The 25,068-nt window shown below is 43.2% G+C and overlaps 1 protein-coding gene across 1 annotated transcript in view; it reads left to right on the forward strand.

Annotated features, from left to right (window-relative positions):
- The window catches only part of LOC125396888 (nuclear autoantigen Sp-100-like), an 85,105-nt gene that overhangs the window by 44,498 nt on the left and 15,539 nt on the right, over positions 1–25,068 (forward strand). Inside the window, exons 14-22 of the mRNA XM_087907268.1 lie at positions 3,699–3,752; positions 3,973–4,047; positions 7,749–7,799; positions 10,167–10,271; positions 16,594–16,736; positions 18,175–18,213; positions 20,034–20,072; positions 23,473–23,573; positions 24,919–25,036. Of these exons, the coding sequence (XP_087763394.1) occupies positions 3,699–3,752; positions 3,973–4,047; positions 7,749–7,799; positions 10,167–10,271; positions 16,594–16,736; positions 18,175–18,213; positions 20,034–20,072; positions 23,473–23,573; positions 24,919–25,036 (725 nt within the window). The remainder of the gene's footprint in view (positions 1–3,698; positions 3,753–3,972; positions 4,048–7,748; positions 7,800–10,166; positions 10,272–16,593; positions 16,737–18,174; positions 18,214–20,033; positions 20,073–23,472; positions 23,574–24,918; positions 25,037–25,068) is intronic.

The following is a 25,068-nucleotide window of genomic DNA, read 5'->3' on the forward strand; positions in this document are numbered from 1 at the left end:
TAGAGGAGAATGTTGAGACACACTAATGTCAGCTTCTGGCCTCCTTGTACATGGATATATAAATATACCACACACACACACACACGGCTAGGGACAAATTTCAGGTGATAAAACGCTGAAAGGTTCTGAAGTTGATCCCCAAAACCTTTTTTGTCAAAAGAGAGAGAGGGGGGGAGAGAGAGAGAGAGAGAGAGAGAGAGAGAGAGAGAGAAGTATACTGCATGCTTGTAATGCCAGCTCAGAGGAAGTAGAAACAGGAGGATCCCTGGGGTCATTGACAAACGAGGCTCGCCTACATGACAAGTCCAAGACAAGGGAAAGATGCCATTCCAATAGGAGGAGTGTGACTGCAAAGTAGCACCAAGGTTGTCCCCTGGGGTCAACATGCAATCGCATGTATATCCCCTGCACACATGCACCTGCATATGTGGACGTGCACTCACACAGATCCATATTATATATATTACATAAAATACTGTAACATATACAAATGTACTATGCACATATGTGTATGGAGAGTGTAAGAGAGAGAGACTAATCATGACAGTGAACACTACAACTGACCACCTCAATAACCATGGTGGTCACTGTGGTTGTCATGGTGCTCAGTTGTATTGTTCACTATAGTGATCAGTCATAGTGGTTACTGTGGTGGCCGTTGATATGGTCAGCTAGGTGCTCACTGTGAGGGTCACTAATAGTGGTCTCTGTGCTGGTCAGCTGCAGTGTTCACTGTGATGGCTGGACATAATCATCACTGTCATAGTCACTGATGTGGTCAGTTGTATTTTTCACTGTAATGATCAGCCACAGTGGTCACGGTGATGGTCACTTGTATTTTTCACTGAGGCTCAGCCATAGTGGTTACTATGGTGGTCAGTTGTTGCCGTCACTGTGGTGTGCAGTTGTAGTCATGCCTGTGAGTGGTGAGTTCAACCATAGTTGTCAATCTGTGAATTAATGAATGGAGTCAAAGGAGAGAAGACTGTCAAAAAGAAGGAACATAGGAAACTATTTTATACTAAATGTCCAGGAACGATTGACAGAGAAATAAAGGAGCAAATCAGAACATCACTGACAAAAAACACCACTGGAAACTGAACTTGGTAGTGTATGAGTTAATCAGGTGTTACTGGTTTTAAAGGCATAAAGGGGAGATCATGGAGATCAGCTGGGTTTGGCACTTTGAGAGGACAGGAGAGGCCACTGGTAAAGGTGTAGATTCAGCAGCAGTTGAAGACCCAGGACTGAAGGGGTCATGTAGAGAATTTGAGGCTTGGCACCATGAATACACACCAGGAGGGACTATTTGTGAAAGTGTAGCCCATTTACAGCAGAAGACCCCAGCATTATGGAGATGCCAGTACCATAGGATGATCACCAAGAACAGCAGCAGCAATGATGCAGAGCCAGCCAGGGCCCAGAAGACAAACTGTGTGTGCTGCACAGTGGAGACAAGGATGTGACTCAAGCCCCGTGGAGGAACCCAGAGATCAAAAGTGGATCCCAGGTGTTGGATATTGAGTTATTTACAGTTGGAGTTTGGTTTTACTTTGATCTGACTATGACTGTGCCCTCATTTCTTGGAGTGAGAAAGTATTTAACTTAATTTTGACTATTTACAGAAGCCCACAGTTGAGAAGTTTTGAGTTTCTAAAGAGACTGAACATTCAATGTACTTGAATTTGTGAAGAATAGAACTTTTAAAGTTATGTCTTAATGTACTATCCTGTAGATTAATGAGAAAGGAAAGATTGTATCTTAATCATGATGTATTTGTGTGTCAAGTTGAGAAGGGGTCAATTGTGCAGGGTACATTGCTGTTAACTTGACACAAGTTAAAGTCATCTAAGAGGAATGAATCTCAATTTCAAAAAAAATGCGTCCTTGGGTTCGAGCTATAGGCAAGCCTGTGGGGCATTTATTTTTAATTAGTGATTGAACGGTGATGACCCTGGCCATTGTGAGTGGTGCTGTTCCTGGGATGGTGGTCCTGGGTTCATTAGGAAACCAGGCTAAGCAATCCATGAGAAGCAGGATAGTAAACAGCGCTCCTCCGTGGCGTCTGCATATCCATTCTCCTGCTCCGGGTTCCCTGTTTGACTTTCTGTATTGACTTCCTTCCATGATGAACAGTGATGTGGAAGTGTAAGCCAAATAAACCATCCATCTCCACGTTCCTTTTGGTTATGGTGTTTCATCACAGCGATAGTAACCCTAACAAGGCAGAGATAGGAGTAGAAACAAAATCACCTCGACAATAAAAGATCCAGAACTATGAGCCTAGAGAAGCAGACAGAATAAGATATGTGCAGGAGATGGTAAAGAGCAGCATGAGAAATGTGGGCCACACAAGCTAGAGAGCACGCTGTGAGACAGGTGTTGGGTGGCGTGGTGTCCACAGCAAAGAGGAGAGGAAAGAAGTAATGAGGGGGGCGAGAGAAGTGACACCAAGGCATCTGGGGACAGAGGTGTGGCTTACAGTTGCCCCAGAGTTTCAGAGTAAATTTCTGAGTCACCAGAGTAGCCCCCACAACCACCCAGATGACAATAAGCATCACCCGGGCATTTCATCCACCCCTGGGGCTTAAGTCACCAGCCACAACCTAGCTGTCTTTAAATACAAGGTACATTTTCTGAATTCATTGCCTGGGCATTCTGGCCAAGGCACTGACTTTCCTTGAATGGTTCTCATGAACTTCCAACTACAAATTCAGCACTTCCAAAGTCAAGCATGTCATCTGGGCCCAGCATTGTTTTTTTTTATCACTATTATTTATTACATCTGTAAATTAGAGATTCTCACAATCATCTAGGAGTGACAGATATCCAGTGAGGACAACAAAAGAGAAATGTGACATAGACATGTAGAGAGCCACTAATGTAAGATCTTTGGAGGGGGCGAAATGAAAATTCTTTACAAGCAACAGTTAGAAGCAGAACTAGAAATGATACATATTTGTGGCACATGTTTCCTGAAGGGTGTGCTGAGAGCCTAGGAAGCAAGAATGAAAACTTGCAAACATCTAACATGGTCAACAAGTCTGCCCTGGGGTCTTAGAATGGAGGTGGCTTAGAAATAACACTGTGGCAAGTGACCGTAGTTCAAGGTGAACATCAGACTGGCTCATCCACAGAAAGTGAAATGACAATCACCCAGCTGCAGGGTATTATGAACCCAAAATCGATGCCCACTCCCTGCTTCACTTGGCTATGAGCAGGTCATATCAAGAACCAGATCCAGTGATTCAGTTCCCGAGACCAAGGTTAACAGCTGAGAATGATGGCACCCAACTGTGATCCCAGTGATGGGGAAGCAGGCACAGCAAGTCCCTGGGGCTGCTCACCAGATAGTCCATGCAGTTGCAGGCTCCAAGTTCAGCTAAGACCTTGACTTAGAAAATAAATTACATGAAAAGCAACAGAGGAAAGGACTGGATACAGACCAGGTCTCTACACACATACACATATGAGTATGTACACACAGTATCTCTTTCTCTTCTCTCTTTCTCTCTCTCTTACACACACACACACACACACACACACACACACACACACACACACATACACGCGCACACATGCATATACACACATACACACACACACACCAGACTTCCCAAGCAATGATACAAACTGTCATAATGCTTGTGACTTTTATGAGAGTTTACAGTTCTCTGACCACTGCTTTTGCTTTGTAGATACCACATATGCTGAGAACAACTCTACCTCAGGAAAGCATGGTCGAAAAATAAGTAAGCACAAATGGAATTTTCTTATCTTCATGTTACAAATGAAATCATCTTATGTTAAATGATATTATTATTTACTATACCTTTAGTAAGACAAAATGAATGTTTTTCAAAATGACAATTTCATTTTTACAAAGTATTATATTTTTATCATTTTTATTCTGCTTTTAAATTGCAACCTTTTAGAAGTATCTGATTTTGTTTTTGTTTACTATTTTCTCAGGGAAAAAGAGAGACAAAATTGGAAAATACGTAATTCGGAACATCAAAATGCCAATTCCCACAAGCTGGAAAAAAGGTTAAAAACAAAACATTTTCAATACTAAATTTTCATTTTTTAATTATATACTTCCAATAACAAATCTATTTCTCTAACTGCTCATTGTAGCCATGGTAACTGTTGGGAAACATACCCAATTTAGTCAGTTCCCAAAGTACCTTGGGGAAAGGGACAAAAGAAGACAGCCACATTAACAAGTGACTTAATACATCTATGGCTAGACAAGGTCACTATAGCCTCTGCTGAACTTTTGATGGCAGAATGAGTCATAAAGTAAACAGGAAAAACCCCTGTGAGTGACAAATGGTACAGCTGCCCCTCCTCGGGATCAACCCCATGAGGTCACTGCACAGACCTGAGTCAGTCATCTCTTCCCTTATGCTTCAGTTGGACTCATCTGTAAAGTTAAGTGGCATGTTAGATTGACTGTTGTCAAGGTCACCCCAGCTCTTGGGGTGGCTTCACAGTCTAACTCCCCATGCATCTCGGTAGGCACCATGGATAGCTGCCTCTCCAGTCTGGGGAGCATCTACCAAGGCTCCTGGGTAACTGGCTGGAAGGCAAGGTGGGGCAGCCAGTCCTGCTGTCGTCCATTCAGAGACCTGTACAGCTGCCTGAGTCAGCTCCTCAGATCCTCACCTTTGCCCCGTCACTTCTGTTCTCTACATTGAAAGTCTCCTGTGTCATTTGCAATGGTTCTGCAGCTGCTCGAGCTTCAATTTCAGCCACAGAAAACTGCTGTGAAGAGGTGAATTGAGCACAGAGAGCGGAGTCTGCTCCACTGAGACCACAGTCTCCCCCTGACTAGTCTTTGGCCCAAATATGACAAATTACTGAATCATTGTTCTAAACTAACTGTTCATCCTTTCTCTCCTTTTCTCACTCCTTTTCTCCCTCCTACCTGTCTCTCTTTTGATTTCCTTTCCCCCTCCTCCTCCATGCAACCTGTTACCTCACTATATGTCTATATGTACATATACATGTATGTGTATGGCCATAAATTTTCACTTAGTCCAGCAAAAGCAGTGCCCAAAGTTGATAGTGACTGACTTGTTTGGTAATTAGGATGTCAAATGTCCTTCTAGAACATCAACAGCCTAGTGCTGTCACCTTTGGCAGTGTATCTCCCAAATACCCATCAAGTTCCCTTCTCCAGAGTTCCTTCCAGGCTACACGAATCATGCTTATTCATAAATTCCCTTGCCAATTCTCAGCCCAGTCACCAGATACACCTGACTGTCTTTAGCCACAACCTTCATCTGTACACAACATGTGAATGAGTCTTATAGGCTCACCTTCCCTGCCTTATCCAGAGACAGAATTCATGTGTTAGTCATGGCAAACCTTTAATTTGACTTGAAGGAAATGTCTGACAACTATGTTCAGAAAAATATGCTCTCTCTCCTGGGCTTTATACTGAACCTCACCCAAGCATAGGGTATAAAATGAGACCCTATCTCTGCAAATAAATAAACAGCAACAATAAAAAGGGGACAGAAAAAGAAATGTAGCCCCTCTCAGGAAGCCTGGAGTAGGGAAGGTTGACACTGGCAGGATCACACCCCCTTCCTCTTCTGTGCTCTGTGCAGCATGCTTAGACAAGAGTCCTGACCCAGGATTTGTGGTCCTGGTACACTGTTCACAGTCATCCCGACACCTGATGTTACTCTGAGAAATCCCAAGACTCATACCCTGACAACTTCTCTCTCTTAGGATGATTAGAATTATTAACAAAATAGTTTAAAACACCATGTGGTGATTGTGGCTAAATATTATGTTAAATGGTCCATGTACAGTTTTATTAATATTAGGTGGCCATTAAGACTAGAAGAGCTGGGCTAGACAGCTGGCTCAGCAGTTTTAAGTTCTCTGTTCTTCCAGACGACCTGGGTTCAATTCTTAGCACCCAAATGGCAACCTTCAACTACCTGTAATTCTCCCTCCAGGGTATCAGACACCCTCACACAGACATACATGCAGGCAAAATACCAATGCACATAAAATAAAGATAAATAGCTCATTTTTAAAAGTAGATATTTAAAGTTTTTTAAAAATTACTAGAAGAACTAAGAAGAGTTGAGACCGACTTCTCCAGGGCATTTTACCTCCCATCTGCACTGTACTATCAGGAAGACAGAGCCAGACCACATGTGATCTGGCAGAGAGTAAAACACATTTTTGTTTCTTTGGCTTCAATTAGTTTTGATAGACATAGAGGAATAGATCACAAGTCCAAGAAGGTCTAAACAGAGAGGAACTGAGAGCAGAACCCACACAACTCAGGGGGCTGTTATGGAACACCCTGAGGCTACAGCCAAGGCTGGGCTCCAGTTCAGTCACTTTACATGAGTGGAAAGAGCAGAGAGAGCACAGGTGGCTTCCTATGCGGCCATGGGGTGGAGGGAAGGAGGAGTGGAGAGTTTACCCTGGGCATATCTAGGACTTCAGCATCATGAATGACAGTGTCTCACACTGAGCACCACCCCCCGGTGCGGGTAACCTATCATCCCCACCCATCACACAGCTATCACCAAACTTGGTCCAATCACATTCTTGGACATTGCTCAATTAAGAGCAATTTGTACTGGGGGACAAACAAGAGGTGGTGAGAAAACTTCACCTATGTCCTTGACATGTCCATTTCTTCTTGTTTTACCTGCTTCTTGAAGCCTGGCTAAAAATCAAGGTGATTCTTCCTTTATGCAAGGCTAGGAAGCTCACATTTCTTGACTCTCCATAGTATCTCAGTTAGCTCACTAAGGGCAATGTGAGGCATAACACTCCAGCTCTTGAGATGTTGCTCATCAATACATGCCTCCTGGGCTGGGTCAGTGGCTCACACCTGCAGATCTCAGGACTGAGGAGACAGTGGCAGAGGCAGGAGGATTGCAAGTTTGAAGCCAACCTGGGCTACATAGGGAAGCCTTGTAGCAATCAATCAATAGATGTTTCATGGGGCCATTTATATCCCAATAGGGATGGGGGTTTTAAGTATCTGGGTAACTGTTATGACCAAGACCCAGAAAATGAAGTATTACTTATCTCAAGAATTCCTTACATCTCACTAAGGCAAGATTCCTTTGCAACCCAATCTAGACATGCCCTGCTCAAAGGAAGAAGTACTTACGACTGTATATATGGAGGAGGATTTATTTCAGGGTCTTCACTTCCTAAAGAATATCCTTGTGATGCTAGCTGTGGGCACAGACTGAGAAGGAACAAACAGACCTCTAAATTCCCCAACTTTACCATTCAAACTGATTTGGCCATTATTGTCTTAATCATGCTTATGAAGTGACTTGTTCTTTGTGTGTGTGTGTCGCATCTAGTCAACACATAAACCCTGATGATTGTCACCTTTATAATTAAATCTAGATCAGAAGTCAGCAAGCTATAGCCAAGAGGAAAAATCTGGATTGTCAGTTATTTATTAATAAAGTTTTATTAGAAAATGTCCTTTTATTTACATGTAGTCTGTGGATGCTTCCTCATATGAATGAAAAGCTAAGAAATCACAAAACAATCAAGGGCCATAAGACCTTGGATGTTTACTGTCCAGGCCTTAACAGGAAATGCTCCTGACTTCTGGTCTGGATTTGATCTTTATTTTTCAGAAAATACTAAATAAGCTTCAGGAAAGTTAGCTTTAAACGGTGTTCTATAAAGTGTTGCTTGCAATGTGATGTTATCAATAAGAGACTTGTGTGATGTTTTCTCAGCTTACACGGGGAGACGTATCAACAGTTCTTCACAAAGAGCCAGAAAACGAGGTAAAGAAAAATGTGGTTTATCAACTTTTAAGGAATAATAATCTTTTAAAATGTTTTTGAGGCAGGATCTCACTCACTATGCAGTCCTGGCTGGCCTGGAACATGCTATGTAAACCAGTCTTATCTTGAACTCATGGAGATCCACCTACCTCTGCTTTCCAGGTACTGGTATTAAAGGCATATGTCACCATGCCTGGACTTAATATTTTTTTTTCATTTTATACTATATTATACTGGGTCTCATAGACAATTTCCATGCAAGTAAATAAGTATTCTTTGAACAAATTCCACCAAGACTCATGGCCCTCCACTCCCCACTCCTGTTGATCCCCTTTGTCTCCCAGAGAAATTTGCTCCTACATTCTTATCATCTGTACATATAGTTTTGTGTCTCTGTGCAAATACTTAAGAACCACAGATGAGAGCAAACACGCCTGTCTTCCTGAGCCTCACTAAGTGTGCTTACCATAATCATCTCCAGTTGTATCCATTTTCCTGCAAATGGCAATAATTTTGATTTTCTTTTTATGGCTAAGAGAAATTCCACTGTGCACATAAATCAGTTTCTTTACCTATTCCTCTGCTGGTGGGCACCTAGGGTGGGCTCCACAGCTTGTCAGAAGCGTCACAACAAACGTTGATGAAGTAATTAAGCTCTTACTGTGTACTCTGCGCAATGAGTGACAAGCTGGCTTTTTTGATTGGCTATTGAAATCAGTACCAAGTCATAAGATCATCATCACCGTTGGTCAGTGTCAACAGAACCAGACAGAATGCTGGTAACTCCCATTCCTCCGACTAGTTAGTTGATTTGGGAGGGACCCAAGGCTTCATGTGTCTTCATGTACTGAACATTCTTGAGGTAAGAGATAGAGAAGTATGTGACCCACATGACAATAGCTTAACTTTTCCTTGCCAGTGTAGAAATCCACGGAAACACACAGACCTTGATGGTAATGTGTTCTAATTCCTCAACTCCTGTGTGCCTTTAGCCTGTTGTTTGTCATTTCTTAACTCTATTTATCTGTAAAGATGAGAGTAGGAGGGGCTGGAGAGATGGCTTAGCATTTAAAAGCACTAACTGGTCTTCCAGGGGACCTGGGTTTAATTCCCAGTACCCACATGGCAGTTCATTACTGCCTATAACCCCAATATCTGACACCCTCACGCAGACGTACATGTAGGAAAAATGCCAATGCACATTTTAAAAAAAGAAAATGTGGCATCCAGTTTCAGGTGAGTCAAGCTGAGTGCCCTGCCAGGGCCTATGCTGTTTTGAGAGACTGCTCTGAAGCAGCTGTGGGATGCTCCTCCCACCCCATCCTAGCCCCACAGTGTCTTTGATGGAACCTTTAACTGGCTGGAAAGGCAGAAGCCACTAATATGAAAGTTTATTTTAAGGCCTTCAATATCTGATTCAATGAAATTGGATCCCATGCAAATGAGACATACACACAGACTGCCAGACACAGGCATCACCAGCAGGCACCCAGGCATGTGCTGGGACACAGACAGGCAGGCTGGGTGGAGGTAGGCACACAAGCCTGCAGATAGACACACACAGGCAGGAAGCTGGTAAAGGTCTCCTCAAGGCCATGTTTATACAGAACCATGCAAAAGTGTCACTCTGACAGAACTGATTATCTAACATATGACATTACTATTTTCTTTGGGGTCTCCAGATATCTGGCTTCAGCTAAATCAATGTACTCACTCATTGTCATCCCCCCTTCCCACCATATACAGTGTCAGCCATGTTTGAGCTGACATATCAGATAGCTATACATATCAACACCATGTTGTTTAAATATAATCACCCTCACGGCTTTCTGTGTCTAACACAAGCACCTGTCAAATGGTATGCAGGGCTCCTCTAGAATTGCAGAATCTTCTAGAGAAACTGCCTGAGGCCTCAGACAAGCTCAGGAAAGGAGAAAGACAGCAAATCAGATGAAAGGAGAGTGATGACATCACCTCATATGTGCCCCCTTCCATCCCCCTCTACCGGAGATGCCTCCAACAGCAGAACAAAATTTGAGAGTTATTATTCTCATCTGCAGAACTCCAAAGCCACTGCATAATGAGAACGATCTATTCAAAATATTTGTAGGAAAGTCACTGTGCAGTGGCTGCTGTGACCAACAAGTCTGAGAGCTGGGATTCTAATACACAAGGCTTCAGCCACTATGCAGGGGTTCAGAGGCTGGGAGCAGAGCAGTTGGTTATCTGTAAGAACCTAATCGTTCATAAAAGAAACACCTTCAAGTGCAACTAATTCCTGGGGATTGGTTGCAGAAAGAAGATACCAAAGTGGGTAGAGGGAAGGGCATGCACTGTTCTAGAATAAAGCAAAATATGTCCCCACAGGACTGAGAAATCTCAGACAAAGCAATGTGGATTTAAGCCGTCCTGAGCTTCCGGTAACGTGTGGTACTGCTAAGGGGACTCTGTATAAGGAAAAATTTAAGAAAGGTGAGTTTCAGATCTTCTGTGCTCTTCACCAGGACAATGGCACCGTGTAGGGGGCGGGCATCTGTGTTGGGGGTGTCTCATCCCAGAGTCAGTTTGCGGGACTCAGGATATCGGCAATGTCACAGCCGTTACTGAAGTGAGAGTCTGAGGTCAAGTTACCAATGAGAAGAGGGCGTGAGAGAACAAGTTCAGAGGAGCCAGAAGCTCTTGACATTGCTCTCCTAGTGGGGACACACAGGGTGCAATCAACTACCCCAGCAGTGAAAGTGTGAAAGGCTTTCTTCCAAGGGGTTGCCTGTGCCCAGGACCAGGGCTTCTAGCACCATGGAGTTATGCAGTTACCTATCTGCATAGGGCACACCAAATCCAAATTCTCACAAGGAAAGAGGGTCTCCTGTGGGAAGTGAGCTGTGTGTAAATGGTCTTGGCATGGAGAGTTACTCTGTTTCTGACATTGACAGAAGCTCTCCCCAAAGTCACATTCACAGAGTACAGCCAAAGTCTGACTGTGCCAGGCAGCATTTTTCGGAGAGTCTCAGGCCTGCTGTGTTCATTATTTCCTGCACCAAACCCAAGGGAGTAGCAGCAATGAGGGCATTGCTAAAGTTTTTTCTTTTTCTCTTTCTTGTACTTTTGGGATTAAACCCAGGGCCTTGTGCCTGTGAGGCAAACACGCTCTCACTGAGCTACACCCTAAGCTGCAGTTTTGTGAGTTTAAATATTATATATCTCTGGCCTATCAGGTAACCTTTCCTTCTCCCTGTGAAAAAGGCCGAAAAGATGCCTGTTTAGCATCTCATAGCAGAGTAAGCCCTAACACACCTGGGTGGGAAATGTGTGTGTCTGAGAAAGTCAGCATCAACCTTTGTGGGTCCCTTAGCTGTGACCTCTGTCTGACTTTAAGCTAAGTAAGAAAATCCAGAGGACTTGGATTGGAATTTGGGTACACTCTAACCTCAGCTCTCTTGGAGTATTAGTCCAGTGTTCTTTGCTCTCCTGAAATATCAAGTCAGGCTGCTCTATTTAACTTACAGATTTAGAGGCTAAAAGGCCAAGATCAGGCAGCCTCACATACGGGCCTTTGGAGAGGGACTGAGGGCAGGTGGCATCATGGCAGGGGTATGACATGTAGGAGGAAGAGTCATACCATAAGACAGTGACTGGGGTCCCATAAGAACTATCTTAATCCCTCCCAAAGGCAGCACCCTTCATGATCTAGCACCACCTCACAAACCACCTTGTCAAGGACCAGGTTTTCAATATAATACCCCTGGGGGCGGGGAGACTTTCAAACCATAGCTCAACCACAAGTCAGTTTCTCTGTCATCTGCATCTGCATCTCTCTTGGGAAATGAGAATAAAACTTCTCTCACCACATTGCTGTGATAAAAAAGATAATGGACATAAAACATTGTGGAAATTGTAATTGTTAGAGTACAGTGCCACTGGTCCTCTATCATGGTTGACCTTCCTTTCCACAGCACAGTTATTTAAGATTTACTTTTATTTTCTGACTATGAGTGTTTGGCAGCATATGTGTCTGTGCACTGAGTGTGCCTGGTGGTCCTGGAGACCAGAAGTGGACATCACATCTGGAGTCATGGATGTGAGCCCCATGTAGGTTCTGAGGACTGAACCTGGGTTTTCGACAAGAGCATCAGTGCCCTTTGTAATGATTCTGCGTGAGAGGGATCTTGGCAGGTGAGAGCCAGAGGCTTCATGGCAGGCAAGAGACAGATAAGCCATGCAGGCAGAGCTTAAGTTTTATTGAGATAAAGGGAATGGGGGAGGAAAGAGAGAAAGGGAAAGAGAGGCAGAGATAGAAAGAAAAGGAGAGACAGACAGAGAGATGCGGTGAGGACGGTGTGCTGAATTTTACACAGAGAACTGAGAAAGCAGTTGCAACCCTGGTTCCTGCTGTTAAGCTGGCAAAGCTACCAGTTGTCAAACTGCAGCAAAGAACTTGAGAAGGATAATAATGATCAAAGATGGCAGAGACTTACTCGATTGGCTCCCTAGACAGTCACTCCCCAGAATCCTCCATGGTTACTGAAGGCAATATCACTCTTCTGCTATTAGGTCTAGACCTGCCAGTCTTCGGAAGATCCCATGGTTTAGGACCTTGTAGGAAAACCAGCCTACCTATTGTCTAGCAGTATGAGGCAGTCGATTCCAGTGTCCCATTGTCCACAGCCTGAAGAGGTCTTAACAGCAGCTGAGGTGAAAAGCAGTTTTGATCAGTGGTTAGTGCTGCCACTTGGGAAGCAAGGGCTAGTTGGAGGTTCTTCTGTACCCATCCATCTTCTTTGGAGGAATAGGGGGTGATGCCAGGAGCTGACCCGTCTCTCTATTACAAAAGGCCTTTTTAAATAAACATTTTAAATGCCGTGCTCTCCAGATCTCTGAGCATCTGAGGGCTGTCTGTTGGGTTATCTGAGTTATGACTACAAGGACACTAGCACAGGATCTGCCTGGAGAGCTGGATCCAAGCTGCGACGTTGCGGAGAAATGTTTTACCCAGAGTCCTCCATCTGCACTGTAACTGTAGCAGGTCAGATTTATGCTTGAGAAGGATAAGGGGTAAAGAAAAATTTCCTTCTTCAATAAAAACTTAACATTAAAAATTGACAACAGTGAAGAACAGCTTACAGGAAGGGCTGGGCCGTGTAAATCTCTAAGTTAGCGTTTGTTAATCTGAAATAGATATTTTTATCAGAATATAAAATATATTTTAAAGCAGAGTTGAATCACATATACAGTATGTTGTAACAGATCTAGCCATAAATTTTTATCTTTTCTAAAGTGCATACTGATTTAAAATATTCGAGACTTGTTTTCTTAGTCTAGAAAGAGGCACAATGAAGAAAAATCATTAGAACTGCTTACAGCATTTTTAACAATAAGCACATGTACACATACATGCAATTGAATTTAAGTTGCCCACACACACATACAGAGTTAAAGATAGCTTATATTAACACATAAAGTTAAATCAAAAGTCACAAGAATGCTGAGCAATTGGAAGCTGGCTTCTACGTCTCTGACTTGCATGTTGTAGCAAGAGGACAGGGCATGGCTGACAATGGGGGCTGCCTGAGAAGCCGTTGATAAAGGCACTGGGACTTGTTTCTACCGCATGTACTGGCTTTTCAGGACCCTAGTCTATTTGGATGCACAGCTTCCTAGGCCTGGATGTAGTGGGGAGGGCCTTGGACTTCCCACAGGGCAGGGTTCTCTGCCCTCTCTTAAGCAGGGAGAGGGAGGAAGGACAGTGAGTGGAGGAGCAGGAGGGGAGTGGGAGGAGGGGAGGAAGTGTAAATTTTTGAATGGAAAAAATAAAAAATAAAAAAAGAGAGAGAGTAGACAGACATGTGCAGGGCTTTGGAGCCAAGAAAAGAAGCTGATTCATTGCAGGTGATGCAGGTAGAATGGAGTTTCTGCATGAAATGGTTGCTCTGGTGGGCCCTGCCACAAAACACACCACTGCGCAAATACACCACACCCAACAGAGTCAGTATAAGAGGAAGTAGAGACAAAAACTTGAGTAAAAGGTGAGACGAGACAAAGAGCAACCTTAGTAAGGATGATGACTGGGTTACCTCATCTGTCCTTCGTGCCCTTCGTCAACATGGTGGTGAAGTAGCTCTTTTAACCTTGAACAAAATGGTCACATGATCACCCTTAGCAAAGATGGCAGTTAGGTCATCTTACCTATCCTAGCCAAGGTGGCCCCTGCTCACGTGTCAGAAGGTACCTTATAGATTTAAAAACATATGCACTTAGCAAGACATATATATGGGATGCAGGCATTCAGAATCACATTCATGTGACTACATCATTTGCGCATTCTTCCATACATATGAAACAGACAGGAAACAAAAAGTATTCCCAAGCAGATGCTGTTGGTCTCAGGACAGCCCACTGTGGGTAGTGTGGCTGGGCATTTGCCGTGCAGGTGGAAGCAGAAAGCACATCATGAACTGGAACACAGAGAAGGGAAACAGAAGAAGCACAGCCAGACGGGAAAGAGGAACTCACCATCCCAGCCTGAATGGTGTGGTGGCAGCGGCAGAGACAGGACAAATAGAAGAGCAAGACATTTTGAACAAGAGTATGAGATGCCTAGTGAGATAGAGTGTTTCCAGGCAGAGAGAGGATCCCACCCTGAGACAGGCTTAACTATGGTGGGAGGTGGCAGGAGTCTGCTGCAACGGGCATAAAACAGTTTTAGCATGGCTAGATCATATATCGGGAACAAGAAGCAGACAAACAAGCAAAGAGAAAAGAGAAAGGAACAGAGGCTGTGCCTCCTACTATGGATCAATGGTGGATTAGTGTAGACTGCCAATAAGCAGCAATATGATTTAATATCTGAGTCGGGGTGCAGTTTCCATGCATGAGGTAGGGAAGATCCTAAGCCTGTAATCTCCAGGGTCCCAGGATCTGAGGGAGGATCTGATCTGAAAGGCACAGGCTGCTTTCATAGTCCACAGAGAACAAAATCAGGGCTCCGAGTCCGAGACTGAGTGCCCAGTACTGGATCTTTTGAACAAACCCAGAAGACAAGAAACCATGGCCAAGACGAATCCTCAGTCATAGAAACATGGCAACAGGTTGGGGAGAGAAGAGTCCTACTGTTACTTCCAATTCTCATGGTGTTTCCTTAGTTGGAAAATGATCGGGTTTAAAATTACAGGGTTCTGACAGTTCTCAAACTGCTGGTCCTCAGGAGGAACTTCCAGGAGAGCCTGCCATGTCTGGCGGCACCAAATATAACTATTCGGTGTGAGAGGGACCTTGGCGGATGAGAGCCAGAGGCCTCACGATGGGTGAGACACAAATACGCCATGCAGGCAGAGTGTAAGTGAGGACTTTTATTGAGATAAAGGGAATGGGGGAGGGAAGAGAGAAAGGGAGAGCGAAAGAGAGATAGAGAGAGAGAAAGAGAGGGATGCAGGGGGGGAGGAAGGAGAGAGGAAGTAGGCAGAGTTTCACCTTTTAGAGAGACAGGATGCTGCCTGCCTGCCTGCACACAGAGGTGACACAGGGTTAGATGGACTCCTTCATATCCCTAAGGGGCGGAGACAGGTTCATCTGGATGCTAATATTTTTCATCACTGAACCGTTTCCCTAGCCCCAATATAATTCTTTTGCTAGCAACAAATGGGTGTTTTCCCCGTGATTCTACTGCCTACATGTTATTTAGCTGTTCCATGTAGACAGCATTTCCTAAATCACTTTTAACATCAACTAGTCATGAGTCTAAAATATGAGGGACAACCAACTGTCATGACCTGGAAGTGTAATGTTATAGAAGTAGCTGTGGTGACAGCTTCCTCATGGCTGGATGTAGTGAGGGCTCGGAGCTGCGGGCAGGCCTGCTTTTCGTCCCACCCGGTTCCTGCACAGCTAGCTTAGCCCCAGAAATAACAACACACAAATTGTATTCATTTAAACACTGCCTGGCCCATTATCTCTAGAGAGTTAGTTACTGGCTAACTCTCACATCTTGATTAACTCATTTCTAATAATCTGTGTAGCACCACGAGGTAGTGGCTTACCGGGAAAGATTCAGCATGTCTGACCTGGTGACTGGCTCCATGGCGTCTGCCTCATTGCCCTCTTCCCAGCATTCTGTTCTGTTTACTCCGCCTACCTAATTTTCTGTCCTATCAAAGGGCCAAGGCAGTCTCTTTATTGACCAATGAAAATAACACAATAGACAGATAACCCTCCTCCATCAGCTGGATTCACAAGAGTCCAACAGGGAATTTTCTGCCCTCACTCACCTTTCTGAAATGCAAGTTGTCCCTACACTGGGTCATAGCAAAAGAAGGAAAAAGCACCCTAGTCATGTTTTAGGGCATTTCCTTTTTTTAAAATCTTCTAATATCACAGCAGAATGCTTTCAAAGGTAATGTCAAAGGCTGGAGAAATGGCTTCGTGGTTAACCGCACTGGCTGCTCTTCCAGAACATGCAGATTCAATTTTTAGCAACCACACTTGGCTCACAACCATCTATCACTACAGTTACAGGAGATTCAGTGCCATTTTCTGACTTCTGTGAGGACTATGCACAGATGATGTGCACTGACACACTTACAGACAAAGCACCAATACACATAAAATAGATGAATTCATAAAGGATAACGTCAGTGGTCGTCATTCTCTTTCTTTCCTATCAGGATGAATGTGTAGCCCCTGATGACTGAGAGGGAAATGCACACCCTCCTGAGACTAAACCTCAGCCCCAGATCCAGGATATTATGCTCAAGAGCAGGTGTTTTCGCAGCTGGCTGCTCAGTTGGTCTTGGTCTTCCAGGCATCCATGAGAAGAGTATACAGAGTGACAATGAAGACTGGTTCACACCCAGGGAGTTTGAAATCAGAGGAAACCGTGAAAGATCCAAGAACTGGAGGAAAAGCATACGTTGCGATGGATGGACCTTGAAAGAATTGATAGAGGTATTCTGGGGGCAGATAGCGTCCATGGTTCCAGGAAAAGATGGTGGATTAAAAGCTTCTATGTGACAGGCAGCTTCAATTATTCTGGGGTGAGACAACAGTTTAGAAGCTCTTTCGGTGGGAATGGTTTCTTCAGCCAAGGATTTCACTGTCAGAATTCACTGGCGCCAGATGTCGGCAGAAAGGCAGTGTCCACAATACCATTATTCTTCACAGCCAGGGTCCATGGCATGGGTTGTTGCCAGCATGCACTCGGGCGTTACCTTGACTGGCTCGCATCACAGCTTAATCCTCTTAAATGCATTAACTTACATCCTTTAGATGAAAAGACTGTGACCTTTACCATTAACTAGCTGCATAAAAGTTGGTAGTATGGCTATAATTTAAACTAAATTTAAATATGATTTGAACTTGGAGTGCCAGTGATGAAAATAATATATAATTACACATCTAAAAAGAATGCACCCGTGTGGATGCCTGCATTACAGAATGGTCCAGCACTGCTTCTCCCTGGTCATTGTCTCACCCTTGTTTTTGAATACCTGAGTGAGGTGAGCCAAACCTGTAATTCCAACACTTGTGGAGACTGAGGCAGGGAGATTGCTGAGAACTCAAAGCTGGCAGTGAGTTCCACGATAGCTCACATTACAGAATGAGACCTACCTCAACACCATCTACTCAAAAATACGGGTAAATAAGGAAAATTAACTTGAAATTGCATTTTGAAGTAAGTTCTTTGCTCTTCATTTATATCAACCCCCTGAATTGGGAGAATCAAGAGGTTCCCTTAGTAGTAGAATCTGTTTCTTTTGACGTAGGGTACACGGAATTTCTGTCACATCTCAGATGGCCTTTCCCTGTGTCATCCTCACAATAAAACAAAAAAGTTTGCTCATCAAATATCAACTGAGCTGCATCCAAAGCCATGGGGAGTACAGGTGTGAGCCATGGGGAGTACAGCCTGACCAGGGCAAGGCTGCACCTTTATACCCTACCTGCAGTTACTACTGTGGGGGAGAGGAGTCTGCAGGAAATATGATGCTGTGGCTAAGGAATGGGATGCCTATTTCTGGGTTTAGGACTAAAAGCCATGTCATGGATCATCTTCCCTGAGCTGGGTCACAGAGGACAGTTCTGACAAAGTATAGGGGTGGGGCTTTCTGCATGGGGAAAGAAGGACATTAGAAACCAGCCCTCAATGTGTCTGGAAACTGTGGGTGATTAAGCACCACCTCTTGTCTGAGCTCACTGTGAAAATCACCAGGCCAGAAAAGGGGGTTTAAATGTGTTCTTGACTTAGTGTTAAGGCACATGGGGAGTAATTTCAATGTCAACTTGTATTTAACAATGGTACATCCAGACAGAATAACTAGAAAGCAGTTAGAAATACAAAATAAAAGCAACAACTTACCTCATCATTAACATCTCTGTGTTTCAGAAAGAATTTCTACCAGACCTACGAAGGAAAAAGGAAAAGGTAATTATTCCAAGATCTCCTTCCATGATGTCTGAGGCCATCATCTACAAATTGTTAGTTGTGATCTCTGTCACATTACAGTTGATAAATTCACTGGTTATGGTAAAAATGGATTTTACAATATAGTATCGTTGTGCTGAATATTTTAAAATATTATACAATATAAAAGGTCAGTGCTTCATTTAACATGAAAACATTTGATATCAAGGTGGGAACAATTCTTAAAAACAATAAAACAATGGACTGGCAATATGACCCAGGAACTATTTGCTGCCAAACCTGATGATCTGAGTTCAATTCCCAGTAACCATATGATGGAAAGAGAAAACAGGCTTCCTAAGTATGTTCTTTGCTCTCTACCTCATTGTCACATGAGTGTCTATACACTTACATATATAAAATGCAATTTTTAATGAACTAAATCCTGGAAAGATGCCTCAGTGGTTAAGAAAACTAGTTGCTTTTCCAAAAGACCCAAGTTTATTCCTAGCATTCACACGGTAGCTTATATCCATCTGTAACCCCAGTCCCAGGATTTCTTCTGACCTCTAAAAGGCACCATATTTAGACCCAAACACACTTCTTTTGTTCCTCTGCTGGAGACAAGGCATTGAGCTCTCATCTCTGGAGTCTGGATAGCTCATTGGATGACTGAGGCAGATGCTGAGGCTTCTGGTCCATGTACCACGGCTTGGAGGCAGAGATCTCACCTGATGACTGTGCATTAGAACCCCTCAGAATGTTTAAGTATCCAGTGCTTGGCTCCAGGTCAGACTCAGTGAATTGATATTCTTGATCAATTCACTGATCAGGAATCCTAGATATGTGTTTTGTCTTTTCCCTTAGTGTTAAGGATCAAACATAGGGCCCCTTTCATGTGAGCTGAACATTCTGCCATTGGACTATACTCTCAAGCCTGAAACTTTTTTAATTCCGTGAATGATTTTAGTCTATAACATGTTGATGATTGCTGCTAAATAAAAGAACAAATTTCTTGTTTAAAAAAAGGGAGGTTGAAGAAAGAAAGGTTAAGAGCACTTGCTCCTTCCAAGGACCTGGGTTCAAAACCTAGTGTCCACTTGGTGGCTTGCAACCATCTATAATTCTACTTCCAGTGAATCTGACACCTTCTTTCGTTTGTGGGCTCGAAGCTCACAAGTAAGACGTAGACATACATGAAAGCAAAACATCCATGCACATAAAATTAAAGTAAAAACAAGAAATCAAAGGGACAAGGGCATGGCTAAGTGGTAAAGTGTTTACCTAGTGGTAGAGTGCTTGTCTATCACACTTCAGGTCCTCTGCGTTCAAACTCCAGCACCATGGAGGGAACACCACTTAAAGAGAGCTTGATGTGTATGGGGATGTGCCTTAATAGTGCAGGGATTGTCTAGGTTTGAGTCCTACGCCCACATGAAAAAAGATAAACCTCAGGGTCTACTCAGGCTTCTAAATTTACCTGCTATTATAAAAAGCAAAGGCTGTTGCAAGATTCCCTGCCTGGGGCCCTGTTGGAATAGATTCCTCCAAACCTGTCGCTCAGCGGCCATTCTAGGTACCTATAAAAGAGATCCCATGGACCAGATTCGTGGTTGCAGCCTAGAATATGAACATTGTGTGTTCTTGTGTCATAGTAAATGTCTGGGTGAAGAAAGAAATTAAAAATTATAATTTTATTCACTTTGGCTCTGACTTGTTAGATATTTTCCTTTATTAGTGATATTTAGCAATAGTACATTCAGACAGAATAACTAGACAGCAGTTAGAAATACAAAATAAAACCAAAGATTTACCCCATCATCAACATCTCTGTCTTTCAGAACAAGTATGTACCAGACCCACCAAGGAAAAAGGGAAAGGTAATTATTTCAAGATCTCCTTCCATGATGTCTGAGGCCATCATCTACAAATTGTTAGTAGTGATCTCTGTCACTTAACAGTTGTTAAATACACGAATTATGGTAAAAATGGTAGTAGTGATCTCTGTCACTTAACAGTTGTTAAATACACTAATTATGGTAAAAAATGGATTTTACAATATGGTATTGTTGTGATTGATATTTTGAAATATTATACAATATAAAAGGCCAGTGCTCCAGTAAACATTAAAACATTGAGACTGAGGTGGGAACAATCTTTAGAAATAGTAAAACAATGGACTGGCAATATGACCCAGGAACTAAAAGTACTTGCTGGCCAAGCTGATGACCTGAGTTGAATCCCCAGCAACCATATGATGGAAAGAGAAAACAGGTGCCCAAAATTTGCCCTTCGATCTGTAACTGAATGTCACATCAGTGTCTATATACATAAATAAAATGTAGTATTTTTTTTAAAAAAAAAATCTGAGGGCTGGAAATATGTCTCAGTAGTTAAGAGAACTTGCTGATCTTCCAAAAGACCCAAGTTTATTCCCAGCATTCCCACGGTAGCTTGTATCCATCTGTAACTCCAGTCCCAGAACTTCTTTTGACCTCTAAAAGGCACCATATTTAGGCCCAAACACGCTTCTTTTGTTGCTCTGCTGGAGACAAGGCATTGAGTTCTCATCTCTGGAGTCTGGATAGCTCATTGGATGACTGAGGCAGATGCTGAGGCTTCTGGTCCATGTACCACGGCTTGGAGGCAGAGATCTCACCTGATGACTGTGTGTTAGAATCCTCAGAATGGTTTTGCATCCAGTGCTTGGCTCCAGGTCAGACTTAGTGAATTGAAATTGATGTTGATAGAACCTTAGATACTTGTTATGTTTTCCTCCCTCAATGTTCAGGGTCAAACCTAGGGCCTTATTCATGCTAGGTTGAACATTCTACCATTGGACTACACAGTCAAGCCTGGAATAATTTTTAATTCCATGAGTGTTTTTAGTTTATAATATATTAATGATTACTATTAAATAAGAGAACAAATTTCTTGCTTAAAAAGGAGACGTTGGAGAAAGGGTCAGTGGCTAAGAGTACTTGCTGCCCTTTTGTGAACCTGGGTTCAAAACTTAGCATCCACTTGGCAGTTTGCAACCATCTGTCATTCTAATTCTAGTGAATCTGACTTCTTCTTTTGTCCTCTGTGGACCCCCGTCTCACAAGTGGTGCCTAGATATACACGAAAGCAAAGCATCCCTGCACATAAAATGAAAATAATAACAAAAAACCAAAGAGGCAAGGGCATGGCTTGATGGTAAAGTGTTTACCTAGTAGTAAAATGCTTGCCTTTCACACTCTAGGTTTACTGGGCTCAAACTCTAGCATCATGGAGGGAGCACCACTAAAAGGGGGCTGGCTGTTTATGGGGATGTACCTTAATAGACAGTGATCACCTAGGCCTGAGCCTGGGTTCTACGCCCACATTAAAAAAGATAAACCTAAGGGCCTATCCAGGCTTCTAGACAATGGAACACTATGTAGATTTGCCTGTGTCCTGCTCTTTCTCAGGACTCACTTGCAGTGGTTTTAATAAATGACTCAGAAATCTTGACCCAGCAACCTGAAAACAGTGTTCGGCAAACATAGCCTCAGCTGCTATTATAAAAAGTAGAGACTATTGCAAGATTCCCTGCCTCGGGTTCGTGATGGAGATTGATGCCTCCCTCAGGGGCCATTCAAGGTACCTCTAAAAGATATCCCACTGACCAGATTTATGTTTGCAGCCTAGAATTTGAATCTTGTGTCATAATAAATGCCTGGGTAAAGAGAGAAACCACAAATTATAATTTTATTCACTTTGGCTCTGACTTGTTAGATATTTTCCTTTGCTGGTGATGTCATGGGTAAGGAATACTGCACCCCAATAGCATCAGACCCTACACAAGCATGAGGCAACATTTAAAATTTAGAATGAGCATGCCTGGTGTATGACTGGGTGTCTGAGACAGGGAGGAGCAGGGATGAGTCAGGGTTCACACGATGGGAGGTAAGAGGCTCATTGTAACAGGGGAACAGGGACAGTGGTAGAGAACAATAACGATATCCCTAGCAAAGCACAGAGTGAGTGCAAGAGGTTCAAAACAAGACCAGAATACAGACCTGAAAGAGTAGAGAAAGAGTGGCCATGGGAGGAACTATGAATGTTGAGGCAAATGAGTCGAGGGCACAGGACAGAACCCAAGGAACACATACCTTCTAATAGTAGAACCTGCTCAACAACAGTAGTTCTCCTGATCAAATTCCTTGAATGTTAGAAATGTCACCTTGGAAACTGAGTCAACAAAATCAGAACCCAAGCTTGCCCTTGCCACATGAGCTCCTCCCCTGAATAATGATAATGATGAAATTAATTAATTAATTAATCGAGATTACGACATTATATTTTGGAGTTAGACTTTTCTGAATAATAAATTTGTTGTTATCTCTAATTCATCTTCTTTGTTACTGTTGATATTGCAATGGTCTTTCTGCTATTTCCGTGTCAGAGTCACTGTTTTTTACAATGTAAATTTTTCTAGTCTGACATATCTCAGCAATTCCCTGAACTTTATTTCATATCAGAATTCCATTCTGTAAATCTCTGTTCAATACTAGTCCTTAATATTTTGAGGAGAGGGGCTGGTGAGACAGAGAGAGTTAAGAGCACTGATGCTCTCCCAGAGTGTTGTCGGAGGCTTCTGTCCCGCCTGGTCCCACAGTCGTTCAGTCCCAAAGAAACATACAGAGGTCTACATTAATCATAAACTTATTGGCCTATTAGCTCAGATTTCATATTAACTCTTTTTTACATCTGATATTAGCCCATTATTCTTGTCTGTGTTAGCCACGTGGCTGGTACCTTTTTCGGCGAGGCAGGCACATCTTGCTTCCTCTGTATCTGGATGATGACTGCAGACTGAAACTTCCCTCTATTCAGAATTCTCATTGCCCTGCCTCTACTTCCTGCCTGGTCACCCCACCTATACTTCCTGCCTGGCTACTGGCCAATCAGCATTTATTTAAAATACAAGTGACAGGGTACAACCCATTGGCCCACAGCACCAGAGGACCCAGGTTTGGTTCTCAGCATCCACATGGCCGCTGACAACCACCTGAAAATGTAAGGCCAGGAGATACAATTCTCACTTGTGACCTCTGCAGGCAACTGCACAAATGTGGTGCATGTATATACACTCAGGAACACACACATAAAAAAAGTATTTGAAATATCTACTTTGGAGCAAAGATTTCTGGGCCTCCTTGGTTTAGGCAAAGGCCACATGTTTTAGCACTCTGGGGTCACACAGCTCTTGATGATTTTTTGCAACATTTCTTCTTGTATCTGGAAAATTCACAGCAGTGTATGGTGTGCAGACGAGGACGGAACTTGTACCCTTGTGATAGTTGTGGGAAATTCTATCATGAAAAATGCCACATCCCACCTGTGGAAGACAAGAGGTTAGTAAGACAGCCCTGCCCCCAACCCTGGCCCTTTCTCCTCAGTACACACTTCTTCCCCACCCCCCAACACACACACACACACACACACACACACATCCTGCTAGGTTGCTGTCTCCAGTTGAATATGTCTTGATAGAATGGGAGCAAGACCTTAGTCTTAAGATCCAAAAGTATCTAGAACTGTTTTACAGAATTCATAGCAGACCATTAAAGGAAATAATTATGGAAAGATTAATGAAAAGTAATTACTCCTTGTCACCTATGTGCTCCACTGGGGTGCCAGCATCATACAGTGGTTGTTGCTTTAATCATGCATTCATTTTCCCAATTACGGAATAACAACATTGATAAAGCTGGGCTGTCAAGCCTATAGAAATCCACCCCAGCATTCTATCAAACTAATTGACTCTGGGTTACATGAGAACTGGAAATTCTGTGTGTCAGCACCCCACTCCACCCTCACCCTCACCAGAGCATGCCTTTGCTGTATCTGTATCTCTGGGCAGAGATAGAATGTGAGATTCCAAGAGGTTGACAAGGGATTAGACTGGTGATATCAATAGTGTGGACGAAACTACTGTGACCCAGGGACTGATCTCTCCTGGAAATCTTCTAAGAAAACATTGCCCTCTGGTGACAGGAGGATTCATAAAACCACTCACTAGTCCCATCACCAGGCACCATCTCAGAGGATTATTGGAAACCACTTCTACTGGTTAGTTAGACACGATATCAAAGCACAAAAGGAATCAGTTCTTTCACAATGCCCACATGCAGCTCCCAACACCCCTCAGGAGCATCTTGTAATGGGTGCTTTGAAAAAGAACACTGAATGGACAAGGAGAGGCCAGTATTTTTAAGACAGATCATTGAAATGAATGAAATTTGGTATGACTTTGTCAAGGATTTTGTTGCTGTTTAACTTGGGAAGGAAATACTTAGTTTTATCAAATAGTTTGTCACCCACCATTCAGAGGAGTAATGGTAGGTACCTGATACAGAAACCATGGAGAAGTGTGGCTTGCTGGATTTATTGCATGGCTTCCTTCAGCCAGTTTTCTTATAGCCCCCAGGACTGCCTGCCCAGAGTCACACAGCTCTCAGTGTGGACTGAGTTTTTTGATGGGACCGTCTTGGGTTACCACCTTGTTCACAGCACTCACTAATGATAGTAGGGGTTATATTTGCATATCAAACCCGCAAATATAACTCTGGAGATGTTCTCAAGAGTGAAGTTGAATGCTAGGTGGAAACCATTCTTGGACAGAGGTCTTTATCAGCCTCAGGAATGGGGGCTGGTCCACAGACTCTGCCCTTGCTCACTTTATCTCTGATCTCTCAGTGGCCCATGGAGTTGTGTCTTCTGCAAGGTAAAGGATCAGGCAAAGTGCCAAGAAAATCAAGCATTTCATAAAGAATCTGAGGTCTTGAAGAGGAAGATGTTGCCTGAGGAGCAGCTGGTGAGTCAGTGTGAAGTTGAAGGTCTCTCTTT

This window comes from Myodes glareolus, chromosome 1, assembly GCF_982192425.1.
Source record: "Myodes glareolus chromosome 1, mMyoGla1.1, whole genome shotgun sequence".
NCBI classification, from domain to species: domain Eukaryota; kingdom Metazoa; phylum Chordata; class Mammalia; order Rodentia; family Cricetidae; genus Myodes; species Myodes glareolus.